Source organism: Bactrocera latifrons, unplaced genomic scaffold, assembly GCF_001853355.1.
Source record: "Bactrocera latifrons isolate USDA-ARS-PBARC rearing strain unplaced genomic scaffold, ASM185335v1 scaffold_232, whole genome shotgun sequence".
Taxonomy (NCBI): domain Eukaryota; kingdom Metazoa; phylum Arthropoda; class Insecta; order Diptera; family Tephritidae; genus Bactrocera; species Bactrocera latifrons.
The window spans coordinates 369,558-386,735 of NW_017535875.1; the positions used below are offsets into that span (position 1 = coordinate 369,558).

Below are 17,178 nucleotides of genomic sequence, written 5' to 3' on the forward strand. Positions count from 1 at the left end.
AGGTTTACGAATTCAATTGGAACGACTTGAAACAGCATTTATGCAGATACTTTGGCATTTTTTACTCTCACGATTCAATGCTGTTAGTCAAAGATTGCAGAAAGTTGATTGTAGCATTGCTGACGTGATCGACGATTATCGTGGTTTGATCAAAGTTGTTGCTGATACCAGAAATAAATTCGAAATCTATGAAAAAATATTAAAAAGATAAAAGAATATAAAACGACAGTTTCTAGAAAAGGAAAGAGAAAATTACATGCCGATGAATCACGGGAAGAAGATGTACAACTGTCAGGTCGAGACCACTTTAGAATCAACACTTTTAATGTCATTCTTGACAATCTAGATTCCGAATTGCGAAAAAGATGTATTGCATATGAAAAGATTCTTGAGAAGTTCTCAGTTATTATTGAATTTGGCAATTTGGATAATAGAGAGATTCGTAACAGCGCTAAACGTTTACAAAATGTTTGTTCTTCAGATCTTGAATCCTCATTGGAGGACGAATTTGTGCACTTCCATGCTTATTGCACTGAAGGAAAGATGGAACCAAATTCACCTACCGATATTCTGAAACTTTTGAGTGCAAATGATTTTTACAAAGAGATTATTTATTACTATAGCTGTAACAAACTGTAGCGCAGAGCGATCGTTTTCTTGTTTGAGTTAAAAACTACTTACCTTCTACAATGAGTGCAAATATAGTACTGAAAGCTTAGCTATTCTATGCATCGAATCAGATGTACTTTAACGTTTAGATTGTGAGGATTTAAGCGACCAATTTGCAATTCACAAGTGATAAAATTATTGTAATACAATTATTAATCAAGCTCAGTGCAAAATTTGTAGTTTTAATAACAAGAACATATATTTTTTATATTATACTGAAGTATTATATATATAATAAATTATTTGCAATACGTTAAATATTTTAATTTTTTAAAAACATAATATCAGATCTAAATAATTTTGAGTGAAATTTCAGTGACGGGCGGCATTTTTCCAGTGCCCAAGGGCGGCAAAAATTTAAACCCGGCCCTGGCTGAGGTACACATTAATTATAAACTATTCAATACAGTAAAAACAGGCTGGGTTAAAATATGAACATTAATGTCAAATTTGAAAATGATTTTAAAAATTGTTACATCATGTTCCCATTTGAGATACTGAAACAGCGTAGATCATCCTTCATTTTTATCAAAAAGTTTTTAATTATAAACATTTTAAAATTCATTTAAATTCAGCTCTAATCGTATCGTACATTCTACCGTGTCAAGAGCATAGTTTTTCCAAAAAAAAAATTCCAGTGAAAATGGTTGGTACAATAAGTTTTCCTGTAATATTTTTGATTGAGGCGGATTGAAATCAGGCAGAAAAATAATACATTGGTGAACGAATTTTCAACCGAAGATTATGTGATGTCATGTCGGGTATTTCCAGATAATTAATATATGTTTTTATTTTTATCAACAAGAGGAGCTAATGATTTAAAATACATCAGATAGCCTGGCAGCAACTGTTGTATTTGGAAATTAGTTTCGTCTAAATCTACATTTTTGGCCGCGTGATTACTGAGTAAGTTATGATCCAACCAATTAATTAAAGAAACCGACTAGAACAATAGTAGTAATATGAATCAATAAAATATTTAAATTAGTTTTACACATTTTTGAATTATGATTCGAAATATAATTTTTGCATTTATGAATTTTATTGACTCCTCCCATTTTTTTACTGAGTGAGACCTTGTGTGGTTTGATTTTTATAAAAATCGTTAAATCTTGCTATTTTTTAGTACTTGTAACTTTATTTTTGTAAAGTGTATTTTTCCAGTTTTTTCAATCTTGCTAAAAGAACATTTCTACATTGGAAACAAAAAAATCATAAAACATAAGATATTTTCTGAGTATTCTTTTACAATTTAAGGTGCTTCATTAACTTTTGAATGAGTAGACTGAACAAAAAATCATCTTAGACCTTTGTTGTTGATCTTTGAATTTAAATTCTGTTCTCAGTTTAATTAAAAATTTTTCCCGCAAATGGTTTTCTTTTACTCCTATGCTTTGGAGCGTCATCACCTTTTTGGTCAAAAAATTGCACGATAGGTTGATATTCTTGACAAGCTAACGATAAGACGGAGCATACATCTTTTAAGAAACTGGAAAGAATATCCAACATCAGCGATAAAAGAAAATAACTCGCGTACACCCTATTAATTATTTTATGTTATCATTTTATATGTATCTTTAATTTAATATCCATGAGTTGAAATCGTATTTGATCAATAGTATTATTTTTGTGTAACAAAGTGGCAATCTTCAAACTTGGAAATAAATAAATATAAGGTAGCACCCTTCATTTATATCGGCCGGCTTTTGACATGTATTCATTTAATGTTAAATTATTTTAATATTTCATCAGGCGTAATGGACTTTAAAAAATACTTTGTTCTACCAATCAACATTTGATGAACTAAAATCAACATTTCAGATTCACCGTCAAATCATGTCAAACACATAACCAGCAATGTGTTTACGGATGAATAACTTAAATAGCAAGGTACCGGAACAAATTCACATTCACAATACTTACTTACGAAGTAAAGCACACACCAATGAACACACTCGATGTGTTTCGATACTCAAAAGGGGCATGGAAAGTGAATCAAAACCTCGGATGTGCATTGTTTTCACAACAGGTAACAAAAAGACACGTGAGTCGCATAAAATGATGTTCGGAAATTGCATACAAATAAAAGTATACTCTGTTGTATGGTGGTGGAAACTTGTACTATAAAATAATTAAGTAAGGCTGAGTTTAAAAGGATAAAATTATTCATAAAATAATAATGATAATTGGAATGTCATTCCGGTGATTTCGATCAATATATAATATGTACTCGTATGTGTCCAAATTAATACCACACAAGATGGAATTTATTTCTACAAATTTATTAAAAATTTAAAATATTAGATCTATATAAGAAAATATGTTTTATTTACGCAGTATAGTTGTTTCAATTCTTTGACTTAACGGCTTTCGCTTTATTTTGATAACGTCATTGAATTTCGATTTGCTATTATTATAGTATATACTGAAATATAAAATAATCAGATGGAATTCAAAATTTTATATGCAGGAAGTAGGCGCGATTATATTGAGATTTTTTAGTAGCTTTCAACAAATCCATTAGGAGAGGAATGTGTCCGATTTTACCCATCTTCACAGTTTTCCAGAGGTGAGTTTTGTTACTTTAGCAGACTTTATGCTGTATCTTCATAAAATAAAGATGTTCTCCAATCCAATCAGTTCTTCCGTCAACCATAATATATCCAGTATAGTACCTGACATTAAAACATTTATGGTGGTCAATATGGGTGATATATTAATAAAAGTATGTGGAAAAGTTTCCTTTTGGTTTGTAGGTGAATCTTTACTCAATTATTTTTCATACAGAATCGCCAATTTTATATACCTTTAAAGAATTTATATATTTTTTATAAATATATATATTTTTATATATTTACGAAAGTTTATGTATCAACTCGAAAAACTTAGTAATTCAAATTAATTCAAATGTCGCAGGCAATTTTAAATTCAAATTAACGTGATTTTTCATAACTTTATTTTATACATATAGACATTACGATTGATTGTAAAAAATATGAACAATACTGTAAAATAATATTGTGCCATGCACTAAATAATTTCACTTTTAGTGCAACTTAAATACGATTTTTATTGTGTAACTTATTTTATGGAATTTTATATTTTGTATTTTGATGAAATACTTTTTACGAACTTTCGGGCAAGAGATTGATTCCACGCTCATAAAACTTTTGATCGTTGCAACAAAAAATTAGTCCAAGTACTTGTTGACGTCCTGATTTGAGGTGAAGATACTTCCATCCAAAGATAATAAGATCAGTTCTCTTCTGTTTAAATGCATTACTCAATTTGTCCAGCTGATTACAGTACAAGAGAACGTAAATTTATAGACAAAATTCAATTGCGGATTAGCGCAAATCTAAAAGAAGATGAGTTAGTTTCCCTACTGTTAGCTCGGAAGGGAGAAATTTTAATAGTGGCGCATGAACAGCTGAGCATAGAATGAAACATATGGTGAAGGTGAATTTCTGCGGTAACCGGACATTTTTTCTAGTCAACTCTGAATTATATTTGAATAGAATTGTAATTTGGCTAAAGCGCCACATTTCTGATAATGAGATATTCTATAGCGAATTTGAAATCTTTAGATATGACCGGAATATAGGATTCTTCAACTGCATCTAAAGAAGTTGATGCTCCTCATGTAGACTTCATTGAGTTTAAGTGCATTCGAATTTGCGTTAATAGAGGTCATATTTCCTTAACTTTATCATATACTATATACCGCATCAATCGGACTTATACATATGTACATATATATACATGTGCTGCATGCTTTTCAATTTACCATGTGTATCATGGATATCTATTGATGATTACATATCTGTTAGTACTCGCTTATGTTTGAAATGAAATGTCGGAATTAGATCTTAACCAAATTAATTCAATTTCAAACAAGTTCGGTATGTTCTTCGACCTGGTTCACGTTGATAACGCTTCAATATTCTCTGTTGTCCGATGTGATCCTTTGTACTCTTTATACCTTGCTTTGAAAATTAATATGGAAATCATGGCCCAACTTACTTCATAATAATAAGCAGGACCATTGTTCACGGGTCAACTTTACGAAAGCTAATTTTAAAATGATTAATTGCGAACTTTTTAACTTGGCCCGATTAGAGTGGTAATATTGAATGAGAGAACATCAAACCGAAGAACATAAAGACATAGAGAAGGTGCAGTTTAGATATCGAACATTTGTAAAATTTGAACCGTGCAATTTACCTCACAACTATGAAACTCACCCCGTGTAATGTTAATATTGTTTTGATCTTAGCAGAAGGGAATCTGTAGAATTATAGCTTTGTTAATATGATCAACCAGGGAATATTGTAGACCAACCGAGGAATGAATTCTATTTATACCATGCGATTTCTAAATTGCTTACAAATTTTTGTTTTTGTATTTTTTACACATTTATCCCAATTAACGAGTTTCGATGATTACGAAAATATCAAAACTTTTTATGAATATTGTACCTTACAAATACAAATTTTTTCTATTTTTAATTTTTTTACATAATATTTTAAAAAATTAATTAACCATTTCATAATACACACATTAGTATATCTTAAGATCCATCTTATTTTCAATACAGCTTTTAAAATTTATTTTTTTGCGCATAGACTGACAAATAAGCAAATGCTTACACAGGTCAACCAATGACCGAAGATCACGTGTCAATGTGTGTGCAGCGTCACAACATGGTGTTGTTGGTACAATAGCTTCGTCTAAAAAATATTTTAAATCGACAAGAACTACGTTGCCAATTTTGTCACTCTTTTCTGTGTTTTGTGAGTTTGCGGGGTTGTCAGTTCCTTCCAGAGGAACATCAGATAGTTGTTCAATTTACGATTTTTAGCTTTTGTTGTTTTTGTAGAACAATGTTTAAATTTTGTGTTGGTGACATATTAAGACGTGTACTGTTGTATTTCTGGCTTAATTGGCACTAGCTGTGAGATTTTGGTGCACTAATCGTGGACTTTTATGTTATTAAAACGTGATATTATCTTTTCTTTGAAACTATTTTGAGGTTTCGATGAAGCTACTAACGTTCGATATGCTTTTTGTAGACATCCATTCAAGATTTGATTCTTAATGGATTCCAAGTGTTCTAGGAGTCTAAGCAATTAGGGACTATGCTGGAATTAGTCACGGGCCACGACAAGGCCAGGAGAGCCTTGAGAATCTTCTGATTCCAATGTCCGGTCTATTTCGACCAATTCAGCGATTTTATCGCAATTTTCGACGACAGGCCTTCCGGAGCGTGGCGCATCTTCGACCACCTCTACACCAGAACGAAAACATTGAAACCATCGTTGTGCGGTGGAAATGGAAACTGTATCGGGTCCATAAAATGCAAAAAGTTTATTGGCCGCTTGAGATGCATTTTTATCTTTATCGTAGTAGTACTGTAAAGTATGCCGTATTTTCTCTTTATTTTGCTCCATGTTTGCGACGCTATAACTCACGAACGACTTAAAAGAAACGACAATCAATCAAACACGTGAAATGAGCTTTCCAAAAAGGTATAGCATGACCCGATGCGACGAATAAAACTAGCGCCAACTAGCGAAAATACCACAAGACTTTTCTGACAACCTATATAATGTAGTGATTTTTCAATTACACTTATTACATCGTGAAGGGCAGTTTCGGTTAATCGGCCCTTTATGTATGCATGTTGGGGCTCTGATAACGTATCCGCCATGGTTGTTCTTATATGTAAGTCCATTAGCCTTTCTAGTACCTTCAGCATAAAGGATGTGAGGCTTAAAGATCTAAAATMCTTAGCATTATCGTTGTTCTTCTCCCTGATTTTGGCAGGAACACCACTTTAATTCTTTTCCAACTTCTTGGGATGGAAGACAGTTGAATTCTCGCCTTGTATATATTTTTCAGCCTTTGAACTATTAGTTCTTCCAACTTTTGCAGCATAATGGGCATAATCACGTCTGAACCTACCGCTTTAATAGGTATCTGCTGACATCCAGAGAAATGCGTTTTAATAAGTACCTCCAGAAATTGTATTTTAATATTTTACAGATGTCGCTTAAAGTCTGTCGCTCTCTATGTGTTCAGCACATCATTCATAACAGCAGACAGACTCCATTCCGTGAGCATGTCTTTGCTTTGCAAAAACTAAACAAATTTTCTGATGTTCCTTCTGGAAGGGAAAAGTGTTATCCCACAAAACCGCAAAACACAGAAAAATGTAACAAAAGTGGCAATTTAAAATATTTCACAATTCTAGGAATTTTTCGGTTGAGTCGATATGTATCAGCACATACAAGTTAACCCAACACTTGATAATAATTATCGACTTACAACTTCCGGCACGTGTGACCGAAATGCACCAGAAAGTGCATGGTCAGCGTCTGCACTACCTGTTGTGCAGAATAAGATTTTGTTAAGCTAAGTTTCAGTTTGATTACTCCACTAAAGCTACGCGGTAACGCTGCCGCAATGCAGCTCCGCTAAAAAAATTATATTTTTTGGTTATCTAATAACTAAAAAGCTTAACTGGCGCCCGAGCTAAAAGTTATCGCAGTACCGCGATAAATAATTAAATAATAGAGAAAGAAAGGCGCCCTAGTAGCATAAAGCAAACGGGGAGCACTAGTTGCTAGCCAGCTCTATGCGTGAGTGGAATGAACAGAAACAAACAAAAAATAAACTAAATCAAAAAGTGTTAAAGAAGAAGGTATTAATACAAATCAGCAAGATCAATTAGTGAAAACAAGATGAACGAAAAAGTGACTGTAAAAGTGTAAAGCTGCTTTTTTTTTGTTTAAAAAAAAGTCAAATGCAAAAGTTATATGTTAAATATAGCAACAACTATTCTATGGTGGAAAAATGTTAATTTTTTTTTTTCAACAAACACAACGTAACATAACCAAGTGCAGTGTGCCGTAGCGTTAAAAGGAAAAGCAGAGAGAGAAAAAGGCGCCACATACAAACGGTATTCTTCTCCCCCCAACAGCAAACACATACAGCTCAGCAAGTAGATGACGATTCTATATCCGGCCCGGCAGCTAATAGAAATATATGTAGTACTATCAGCAACAAAAGAATCCCCAACAATCCTGTAAGTGGAAGGAGCCTAGTTACTATAGGCTTAGACATTATATTAAGGATATGAATATATTATTATACTAAGAATATTAAAAATATACAAATGGCGACCCCCAATAATTTAATCCGCCCTTCAATCCTTCCCCACAATTCGGCACCGAATACCCCTCAGACATCCCAAAATACACAATTTAGCATGGATGACCTGTCCAAGCTCATAGCTAGTATAGCTTCAGAGATAGTTAAGGCACAGGGACCGCAAGTGGTATATGAGGCATTACACCTAAATGCAATTGCAACCGACTTTACGGACAAAGCAATAAACATAGAACATAGGAACAAATTAGGCGAATTGGATATGATACCTGACATCGCCAAATGTCTAAAGAAATTCTCTGGCAATCCAGGAGATTTCAACTCGTGGAAAAAAAGCGTAGATCGGGTTTTAGCTATATATAAACCTCAAAAGGGAACACCGAAGTATTACGGAATTTTAACGGTAATAAGAAACAAAATAATAGGCAATGCCGATGCGGCATTGGAAGCATACAATACGCCACTTGAATGGCAATCAATCTCCAAATGTCTAATTATGCACTACGGTGACAAGCGTGACTTGTCAAGATTAGAACATCAAATGACTGGTCCAAGGAAATAGAACAGTTTCAGATTTCTATCAACAGGTATATAGCCACCTTTCATTGACGAATCCCTTCGCTTGCTGACGCAAACATATAGAGTTAAAGCATTAGATATGTTTATAAGAAGGCTTAATGGGGACTTACCTAGACTATTAGGAATACGAGAGCCGGCAGACCTGCCGCAGGCTCTTCATCTCTGTTTAAAACGACAGAACCAAAACTTTCGTATGATCCATGCGTACAATGCAAAACCAGTACAGCCACAGCCACAAAGGCACCAATTTTACCCCCAGCTAGCGCATTTGCTCCAACGACAGTGGACAACCAAGACAACAACAACATAACAATTTTCACTACGATAATAACCTCTCAAGACCTCCGAAACCGCAGCCACGTCCAGAGCCCATGGACGTCGACCCGAGCATACACTCTCGTCGCGTTAACTATATAAACAGACCCCAAAGAAGTGAGCACTTTGGCAAGAGGCTACAACAATTTCCGCATCAACAGCGAAGGAAAGAGCAACGAACAATTCACATTGACACAGCTTCCCAGGAAGACGGGCAATTTGGTGAACCAAGCGATATCCATTTTTTAGAATAATTAGCTCTTCGCTCCCCTTCTTTGAAGTAAAGAGCGGCAGAATTTTAAAATTTTTAGTGAATACAGGTTCCAGTAAAAATTATGTTAAGCCAGAATTGGCGAAAAAAATTAATCCAAAAGGACAATCCTTTCTTTGCAAAATCTATTGCGAGAAATTTAGAAATCAGCGAAAATACTTATGTTCAACTTTTTAACTTTAATGATAAAATTAAATTAACTTCTCAAAACATTTGACGGCATTCTATGGAATGATACCCTTCGGGAATTTAAAGTCATTATATACACTGGCGAAAATTACATGACTTTAAGGTTCACCTCAAACAGCTGCCATCACAGCGAGTGAACGCAATTAATGCAGATGAGGGAAACCTCTCAGAAAATCAAATGCACGCGATGAAAAAAGCTAGCATATACAACAAAAGTTGTCGGACAACTTCGGACACCATCCGATTCCGATGTTTACACAAAATTCTATCCATATCCTGCAGCATTGAAACAGGAAGTGGAATGCCAGGTAGAAAATCTTTTAAGCGATGGTATAATTAGACCATCTAGATCACCGTAAATCTCTCCAGTGTGGATTGTATCAAAGAAGTCAGACGAGGCAGGAAATAAACAATACCGTACGTTCATTGATTACAGGAAATCAAACCAAATAACGATCGCGAACAGATACCCCATTCCGGAAATTACAGAAGCAATTTCTCAACTAGGTAATAGCAATTTTTTCTCAGTTCTCGACCTTAAAATTGGTTTTCACCAGATTCCACTAAACAAATTTGATATAGAAAAAACTGCTTTCTCTATCAACAATGGGAAGTACGAATTTACTCGACTACCATTTGGCCAAAAAAATACGCCATCTATTTTTCAACGCGCATTAGAAGATGATTATTAAAAGAACACATAGGGAAATGTCGTTGCGTGTAAGTATATAAGGTGTTTGAAATATTAGAAAACTCATATTAGGAAAATGTAAATTTTTCAAAAAAGAAGTAGAATTCTTAGGGTATGTAATCACACCGGTTGGCCGGAACACCGGAACCAATCTAAACAAAATTGAAAGCATTTCAAACTTTCCATTTAAAATTTAAAACAACTTCGCAGCTTCCTCGGCATGTCAGGGTACTACCGGCGTTTTATAAAAGATTATGCTAAACTTGCAAAACCCCTAACAGCTCTTTTAAGAAGGGAAGACGGTCGTACGTCAAAAAATAAATCTACACACATAAAAATAAATTTGAATAGGGAAGCGATAGAGCTTTCATGAAAAAAAAAAACCTCAGACGATATCATCCTCACGTATTCGGATTACAGCAAAGAATTTTAGCTGACCACAGATGCGTCCATAGGCGCAGTATTGTCTCAGTCAGATAGAACAATAGCATTTTTATCCATCCAAAAAGAAATGTTAGCCATCATTTGGGCATTGAATTCATTTCGGAATTGTCTGTACGGATCGGCCAGAGTAAAAATATTCACCGATCATCAATCATTAACTTATGCGTTAAGCAATAAGAATTGTAACAGCAAGATGAAACGCTCGAAGGCAATACTAGAAAAATACAGTTATGAAATGCACTATAAGCCAGGTAGAACAAAAGTCATTGTCGACGCACTGTCAGAATTCCACATACTTTTATTTATTTTCATACGCTATCAATAGCGACAAATTCGGATGATAGCTCATCCCACAATTTAATATACTGCGTAGAAGCGCCAATTAATGCGTTTAAAAATCAAATATTTTTAAATAAACAAAGATTAGGTTTTCGCAGTTCCAAGTGGAAGACATAACAAACAAGGAAGAACAAGAGAATATTATTATAAATGAACATTAGAGAGCGCATAGAAATTGCAGGGAGAATTAGATACAAATTATAGGAAAACTATATTTTCCAAATATGGTCAATAAAATAAATAAGATAATAAACAAGTAAGGAAGGGCTAAGTTCGGGTGCACCGAACATTTTATACTCTCGCATGATAAAGTGATGATCGAGATTTCAAGCGTGGTTCTGAACCGATTACACCCATATTTGGTACATGTCATCAGAGTGTTAAGAAACTATTATGTACCGAATTTTATTGAAATCGGTCTAGTAGTTCCTGAGATATGGTTTTTGGTCCATAAGTGAGCGACGCCACGCCCATTTTAAATTTTTAAAGAAGCCTGGATGCAGCTTCCCTCTGACATTTCTTCCCTAAAATTTAGTGTTTCTGACGTTTCTAACGGGGCCTCGCCCACTTTCCCAAACAAATTACGTCCAAATATGCCCCTCCCTATTGCGATCCCTTGTGCCAAATTTCATTTTAATATCTTTATTTGTGGCTTAGTTATGACACTTTATAAGTTTTCGGTTTCCGCCATTTTTTGGGCGTGGCAGTGGGCCGATTTTGCCCATCTTCGAACTTAACCTTCTTATGGAGCCAAGAAATACGTGTACCAAGTTTCATCATGATATCTCAATTTTTACTCAAGTTACAGCTTGCACGGGCGGACGGACCGACGGACAGACATCCGGATTTCAACTCTACTATCTATATATATATCTGACTCTTTTAGTTTTAGGACTTACAAACAACCGTTATGTGAACAACACTATAATACTCTCTTTAGCAACTTTGTTGCGAGAGTATACAAAGGAAGTATATGAATCCTTTGTATTACGGAATGTAATAAGAAAAATTAAAGAAAATACAAATCTTACTAATAAAGAATTAAGACTGGAAACCTTATATGTGAAACAACTCCAACATGAAAATAATATTGAATTTTTGTTAAATAGAAGTGACAGATACTTAGTAATTAGCTTAAGTATAATAGCATTTTTATTAAGTATAAATTTTGTTATTTTGTTAAGCTAAGTTCAGTTTGATTACTCCAATAAAGCTACGCGGTAACGGTGCCCCAATGCAGCTCCGCTAAAAAAATTAGATTTTTTTTGTTATTTAATAACTAAAAAGCTTAACTTACATACATACATATTTACCCTGGTTTGATTGCGAATATGTTAGAGCGGCAAGGGAAGCGGTGACAATCGGCGTTCCTTAGTTTATTTTGTTCGGCACACTTCGAATTTTTTACCAACAACTCAATGACAAAACATGATTTGTTGCCCGTGACAAAGCAGATCTCGCATGAAATAATGAGTGTACATATGTATCTACATACAGAATAATGTGTATTGTTGACATGAACACATAATTCCATTTATATGATCGATTTAATAAAAATTAAATATTCTAACGCAAAACGATTTTTTGAGAGGAGCGCCCGGAGATCAGCTGTAGTTCCTTTGGAAATAAATGTTTTTACTCATTCTAATTCTTAAAATACAGTTAAAAGATACCATGTACAAACTTTTGGATCAATAAATTGACAAGTTTACTCAGAAAAAAGTTCGCTTTTTTCGCCCTTCTTTCTGTATCCCTTAAGACGAACGTCTTTGCGTAGAGCAGTATATACTTTTAAGAGATGATTGTGAAAGCGACGTTTGACACGGCTTGAAAGTAAATATGAAAATTTTCTGTCCTTTCTGCGCAAGAACGATACTTAATTGAGTCTGCAAATACAAATTGAAATTACCCAAATATGTTCTGATATCGTCACTGGTAAAATAATTGATAAAGTCAATAACAGAGCAGCTTTCAAGATCACTTCGAAGATCACTGTTCTGAAAAATTTCACCCACGTCATTTTAGAACGTTTTAAAAACCTTAAACTGAATACGAATCAGTGTGTTGGCCAAGAGTACGACGAAGCCTCAAATATGATAGATCATTTGAGTGGGGCGCAGAAGAGGATAAAAGACAATGAAAAAGGTAAATATTATTATTTTGAGGTCATCGATTGATTCTTACTGTGTCGAATGTAATGTCTATCTTTGTAATTTGTAAATGCCGTTTATTGTAAACAAAACGTTAAAATACGAACTCATTCATCCTTAATGCGGCAATTGGTCATTGAACCAGAAACGGGCCACATCACAAAACAAAATTTTGCTAGAAAACATCGGAGCTTGGCAAGATTGAGCGGTTTCAGTTCTTGCACAAGCTGTGTGTGGGATTTCAATTTAAGTTTATTTACAATGCGCAAATGACTCTGCATATCGTCACCTGTAATGCAAAATAACGTATCATCAAAAAATTCGAAATTGAGTGTCTTATTGATTACGCTTCAATACTTCAAATTACATACATTATATTACATATGTTCAACATTTTTCGGTTCTGCGCTCAAATATAAACCAGCTTTAACCAATATTAAAATTTTGTTTCACTCATGTTCCATTTATTTCGTGTTTCATTCACGCCACTGTAAATTTCCGAAAATGTTGTTACGTTATTTTGCATTTCAGGTGACGATATAATTTATAGACGTTTTCTATGTATTTGGTATCAACATACATATGTATGTGATGCATGGTATATACGTACAAATTGGACTATATTATGATGCATTCTATAACATCTGTTCAAATGTATGTATAATGAAGTAAGGTTTATATTATTACCTAAATACATATATAATTGGGTTTTATGGATTATATATGTATGTATTTGTCAATACAAGTTTTGTTACCATCATAAAAGACCTAGCGGTCACACATATAAACTTGTCTATTTATTGATCCAAAAGTTTGTACATGGTATATTTTAACTGTATTTTAAGAATTAGAATGCGTAAAAACATTTATTTCCAAAGGAACTACAGCTGATCTCCGGGCGCTCCTCGCAAAAAATCGTTTTGCGTTAGAATATTGAATTTTCATTAAATCGATCATATAAGACGGTTCAATCTTCGTATGCACATCACAAACGTTACTACCTGTTATTAAATCCAATTGTATGCTTTTGTTTGAACGCTCTTCAATAAAACAATTACAAACACATTGATGTCTTCAGTATGTTAAATAATTAAAGAGATTGAAAAAGAATCAGTTAAAAAATATATTTTCATACAAAGTGAAGTGACTTATTGCGTTTTAAGTGTCAGTATGTTTGTGTTATCGGTTCGAAAATGAGATTCGAACAAAGAGCCAATATTAAATTTTGTTTTAAAATTGGTAAAACTTATACCGAAACGTTTCAATTGATGAAACAAGCTTACTGATGATGATTGCCCATCCCGTAGCAGAGTGCACGTGTGGTTTCAACGTTTTCAAAGTGGTCGTGATGACCTAAATGACGATCAACATGTGAGCCAATCAAAATCCGTGATCACCGGAAATTCCATCGAAACTTTGCGTGAATTCATCAAAAATCAGCCGAAATCATCATTGAAATTCATGGAAATGGAACTGAACAACTCCACACCATCGATTTATCGCATTTGACCGCATTATGACCGAATATTTCGGCTTACGAAAGGTGCACCGTTTGTTCCGCACAAATTGACTGACGACCTTAACATTTTAACCATTAACCACTCCCCGTATTCACCTGATATGGCACCGTACGACTTCTTCCTTTTCGGAGAAATGCATTTGCTCATGAAAAGAAAGCGTTATGCAGACGTAGAGGTCATTCAAACGGCTTGCACCGGCATACTGGCGGCCATACCGGCCAACGAGCTAAAWCACTCGWTCGACATGCTTTTGGACCGTGCAAAAAGCTGTATTGAAGTAGAAGACTATTTTGAATAAAATAAATTGATTTTGCCGAAAAATCCATTTGTTCGATTTTTTTTAAGTCCTGTTTCCTTTGGCAAGCACCTTTTAGATTGTCTGTACTATAAGTACCTTGTTTGTTTTTTGGGTATTTTGAAAAACGATTTATTGATTCTTTGCATCGCTGTCTTCTCATTTTGTATTTTAGTTTATTACAAAAGTAGAGCAACGACAGAATAAATAACAGTTGGGTTTACCCACAGTAAACCGTAAACTAGCCGTTGACAGAATGCTTATGTGTTTATGAACGGGTTTGTATTAGGTTAAAAAAAGCGGTATTTTTGAGGTATTTTTTTTATTGAATTTTCAATTGTTCATACAATTTTTTTTTTTTTTTTTTTTTTTTTTTTTGACCGATGCTACGGCTGCTGCTATGCCGGTCTCTTTCGACCAATTCAGCGATTTTATCGCAATTTTCGACGACAGGCCTTCCGGAGCGTGGCGCATCTTCGACCACCTYTACACCAGAACGAAAACGTTGAAAYCATCGTTGTGCGGWGGAAATGGAAACTGTATCGGGTCCATAAACTGCACAAATTTTATTGGCGGCTTGAGATGCATTTGTGCCTTTATCGTAGTAGTACTGTAAAGTATGCCGTATTTTCTCTTTATTTTGCTCCATGTTTGCGACGCTATAACTCACGAACGACTTAAAGGAAACGACAATCAATCAAACACATGTTAGCGCGTGAAATGAGCTTTCCAACAAGGTATAGCATGATCCGATGCGACGAATAGTACTAGAACTACGCGCTCTCAGCGCCAACTAGCGACCCATACAACGCCGCTTATTTAAAAGTAACGGTACATTTTTAATGTGCTTGTAATGTAAATTTGACTGTTTGTTTTTCATAGCTGGCTCACTGTGTACACTGTGAGTTCTCCAAAGCTGTCCAAATGTAAACTGCTGCCATAAGCAGAAAATAAGGCATAGATTTTTAAGAGTTGATTTTCATCCGAAGGTTTTTTAATGCCAAATCATTAACACTTTTGAAATTTCGACGATGTCTACTCGGATAGAATGTACATTTCTTTTTACATAGCAGACCAGTGGCGTAGCTACCTAGGGACTATGCGGTGCAGTGCCCCGGGTCCCTCACGCTCAGAGGACCCTGGAATCCTTCCCAAAAATCTTGATTAAAGTGAACTTTTGGAAATTTCTCCCATTTTCAAAATAAGTATGACAGGTTGCAACCCCACCTTAATCATGACAATTCAGATGACTCAATCTCTTTCTGTAGATTGGCAGTGTTGTCAATTTGACGGATAACAATATGCGCCTTTTATTATTAGTCGACGTGCTTTATTGTTAATTCGAGTAAGTAAACTAATGTCAATCAACTTTTTGTACTGGGCCATATAGTGGTTCAAATTTATTTTACTCTACCACTCATATTTAATGTCAGTTGAGTCAATAAATTGCGTCAAATCTATAGATTTCGACTACAGCTCATTGTATACCGCGAAATATCGTGAAAAAGCTCAAGTCACATGCTGCATACATTATCAAAAGAGTATCAGAAATGCTATATTTCGATTTCGTGTCGTTTTGCGAATTTATGCACATTGAACGTCATCAATAATGTAGTCAAAACTTTACATGCTACCTTCAATTTGGGCGAGGCAAGTAAAGTTTTAAATCATTCAGGAGCAAAGCCAGTAAAACTGCAAGATAATATGGTATTGATACTCATTTTCAAGAAAAAAGGCAAAGAAAAGTTAAAAACATTTTAATGAACTAGTAGCTTATTACCGATTTCCAAATAAAGAAAAAGCAGTGCACAAAAAAGCTTAAATAGCTTAATATTTTTGAAATATTTGTATGTTTCATACTTTTATTTGATTTACATAGTAGTGAAGCCCGTTTTTTAATTTGCCCCAGGGCCCTTGATTACCTAGCTACGATACTTGGGCAAACATGTTAACTCTGGTGCATCTTTTCTTTGCCGGTGTATATTGTTCATTGTAGAAACATACAAATGTAATTTCTGTCATTCTAAAAGCTTTCGCCTGTGTATGTATGGGTGACAATTATAGGATTTCTTACTTGTAGGTTTATACAAGGATATTGTTGTGACAAATTGCTCGTAAAAGTTTGATTTTTGCTTACTAATTTGATAAATTGTCTTTAAAATTGAATATAAATGTTTATCTACCAGAATTTGTCTGTTATTAGAAATTCACCTCGTATATATTTGTCAGTATTGCATGCTTAGATGATATTAGTAAACGACCCAATATAAGTATTATAAATTATTTTACCAATAGACTAATGTACTTCTTCGAAAAGGGTGTACCACATAATCCCCAAAATTAAAATCTCCTTTTTCTCTGTAAGAAAGGGAATTCTATACTCAATATTATATGTAAAGTTGAAGCAGAGAACGTCTATCATAGAGAAGGTTCACGGCGCGGAGATCGTAAAAATATTTTTGGCTAACTCGGTCGAGRTGAGCCAGTTTCACCACTGCCAGCTCGGCAGGAGAAATTTTAACATTTTCCTTTGAACAGAGCTGAGC

At 34.4% G+C, this 17,178-nt stretch overlaps 2 protein-coding genes across 2 annotated transcripts in view; both read right to left on the bottom strand.

Moving 5' to 3' along the window:
* The window catches only part of LOC108968910 (photoreceptor-specific nuclear receptor), a 100,424-nt gene extending 100,092 nt beyond the window's left edge, over positions 1-332 (bottom strand). Inside the window, exons 1-2 of the mRNA XM_018933254.1 lie at positions 257-332; positions 72-186 (exon numbers count right to left, since the gene is read on the bottom strand). Of these exons, the coding sequence (XP_018788799.1) occupies positions 72-186; positions 257-332 (191 nt within the window). The remainder of the gene's footprint in view (positions 1-71; positions 187-256) is intronic.
* Positions 333-3,081: 2,749 nt separating this feature from the next.
* Positions 3,082-17,178, bottom strand: part of LOC108968913 (ADP-ribosylation factor 3) — a 33,738-nt gene continuing 19,641 nt past the window's right edge. Inside the window, exon 5 of the mRNA XM_018933258.1 lies at positions 3,082-3,344. Coding sequence (XP_018788803.1) covers positions 3,277-3,344 — 68 coding nt within the window. The 3' untranslated portion in view covers positions 3,082-3,276. The remainder of the gene's footprint in view (positions 3,345-17,178) is intronic.